The sequence below is a fragment of the Blastocystis sp. subtype 4 genome (genome assembly GCF_000743755.1).
Source record: "Blastocystis sp. subtype 4 strain WR1 chromosome Unknown seqid_0652, whole genome shotgun sequence".
Taxonomy (NCBI): Eukaryota; class Bigyra; order Opalinata; family Blastocystidae; genus Blastocystis; species Blastocystis sp. subtype 4.
In genome coordinates this window covers 1-2,575 of record NW_014568895.1, presented here as the reverse complement: position 1 = coordinate 2,575, position 2,575 = coordinate 1, and the positions used below count along the sequence as shown (strand labels likewise).

Below are 2,575 nucleotides of genomic sequence, written 5' to 3'. Positions count from 1 at the left end.
CAAATTCAACATACAATTCTTATTATCATTCAATACACTCTCTTTCAAGTACTCTTTCCACTTCATTCTCCATTCTACTTCATTCATCTTCTTTGATATTGATTCAACATTATCTACTTTCATTCTCTTATTATCAAACATTCTTTCTATGTTATTATTACTTATTGGCTTATTCCATTCAACTTATTCATACCGCGGGAATCATCTCTATTCTCATATCATATCAATTCTAATCATATCTCATCATTCATCGTGATATTTTGCTTTCTCATCCTCTATATCATCAATTTGTTATCATTTCGTTATTTCTACTTAGTTTGTGTTTCTATTCATCATAGTTGCATAGTTCCGAGAGGTGTAATTGTGTGTTGATAGCTGAATATGGAAAATGGTAGAATACTACTTTTGTTTCAGATGATCAGACTGCATTCTATATCTCTCAATCTTGTATATTCTATTCTCATTTTCTGTCTTCTATGCTCTCATTCGTAGTTGATAATCAACAGCGGGATCGTACTTCTGTAATGTATTAGGTAATTTATGTATGTCATGCAAAATGAATCATACAAACGTCGCCAACATAGGCCTCCAACCCTGGGTAACTGTACAGGGAAACGACGAGAAAAGGAAGATCAATTTGGTTTTTCTAGCCAAACTGAAGAGTAGTTAGGAACAAACATCATTGATATCACCGAAACAGACAAGTGATTCAAGATTAGTGTTGATTGTACAAACATCTGGTCATAAGATAGTAGATCATAACAACAATCTGATTACCTCAGTGATCATTGACGGTCTTCAAGTCAGGTACTAGAACACTGTTGAAAAAGTGAATGTGATCGACAGTAGAAATGGAATGGTTATATCTCCTATTTATCTGGTGTCAAATCAATGAAGAATCCAATAATCCATAGGAGGATCAATGAATGTATGTTAATACTTGGTTACACAATATGGTTTATAAAGCAATTGCATACAACTAGGATCCGCTTAACAACAAACACACATCAATACCATAACTATACAGTGATTTTCTTTGTTGACTTATTGGAAGCTGATGCTGTAGTTTTCACAGACTTCCTTGAAGAAGATGCTGTAGACTTCATAGATTTCTTTCCTCCCTTCGTGCCACCTACTGCCTTCGCTTTCTTTCCAGTTCTCATCAGCAAGAATACAACAACAGCAACAATCAAAACAACAACCAAGACAATCACAACCAAGACAGGAATAGATACACAGAACCCAGTAGCTTTCTGCCACTCTCCATCAATATCTCCTAACATACAAGTACGCTTCTGAGTTCCCACATAGTTTCCCTGACTCGAACACTCAGATACAGCCGTTTCGCCAACATACGTTAGAGGGAATACTCCCTCAGCCATACACTGTCCCTTTCGTACCTGAATTGCTAACGTGGTTTGTGTCGCTCCTGACTTGTTTTCGGCATATATAGTATACAGTGTCAAGTCCATTGTATCAGTTGGAATGCCCGAAATCTCTCCAGTTTTCTCATTCAGACTCAATCCACCAGGAAGAGTCACTCCCTGATCAATATACCAACGCTCAACTATGTTTCTCACAAAAGCAACACCAGTGGTTACAGCTGTTCCCATCACAAACACATTACGAGATTGTGCGTAACGAGGATTCATTGGGGGCTTCATCATACAATGATCCATCTTCACTTCACCCAACACACCTCCAGAACATTCACGATATGAATATCCACTGTAACCCTCAGGACAAGAAGAAGGAGAGATTTGACCTTCACCCACTGAAGGATAGTTGCCAATTCCAGGACACATAGATCCTGAAGCCTTGCAGTAGGCCATGTGAATCGATCCCAGAGTTGTTGTAGTTGAACCAGTATCAGTCATTTCCCATCGATATCTACGGAATCCAGCCAGAGCCACAGGAACAGAGATCTGAGGTTTCGTACGAGAAGTCACAGTTTGATCCACAGCACTAAGAACTGTCACTGATTCCTCCTGAATATCACCAGAATTGTTGTTGGCAACGATATCAAAACTCAACCCATCAACAGTAGTTGATCCAATCATGTTAAATGAATTCCATTTGCTTCCAACCAGATTCTCAACAGTCCATTCAATATAGGTTCCAATCGTATTAGGAAGAAATCCAGTGGTACTAGGATCAAGATCCATGATTCCAGCAAGAGTACCTGAAGTGGGAGTAGTAGATTCCAGTGAAGAATAAGAATCAACAACAGTAGAACAGTCTTCAACTCCAAATACTCCAGTAGCATCAAACACAACAGCATCAGAAGAAGAACCACTCAAACCACGATGAATCTCGAAACTGAATACATTACTACCCTCTTGAATTCCAGATGTTGACAGAATCACATGGAACTTCGAGAACACATTAGCATCATGATCAGTGATTGATAGAGTTGTTGAATCAAAGCCTTCTTCAAGATTGAATCGAGCAACCACATTTCCATTCAGATAGGCAACCACTCCTCCAGAATACTTCACTCGAACATTCAACACTTCATAATCATTCAATCCACTCATTGTGAAACTCTTTCGGATATATGTTGTGATTGAAGAAG

At 38.5% G+C, this 2,575-nt stretch overlaps 1 protein-coding gene across 1 annotated transcript; it reads right to left on the bottom strand.

The window, feature by feature from the left end:
* Positions 1–1,019: 1,019 nt before the first annotated feature.
* Positions 1,020–2,060, bottom strand: JH06_5321 (hypothetical protein; the record flags this gene model as incomplete). Its single annotated transcript, XM_014669344.1, has 2 exons — positions 1,020–1,972; positions 2,000–2,060. 2 exons carry the CDS (start codon positions 2,058–2,060, stop codon positions 1,020–1,022), a joined length of 1,014 nt encoding a protein of 337 aa, XP_014524830.1.
* Positions 2,061–2,575: the final 515 nt, after the last annotated feature.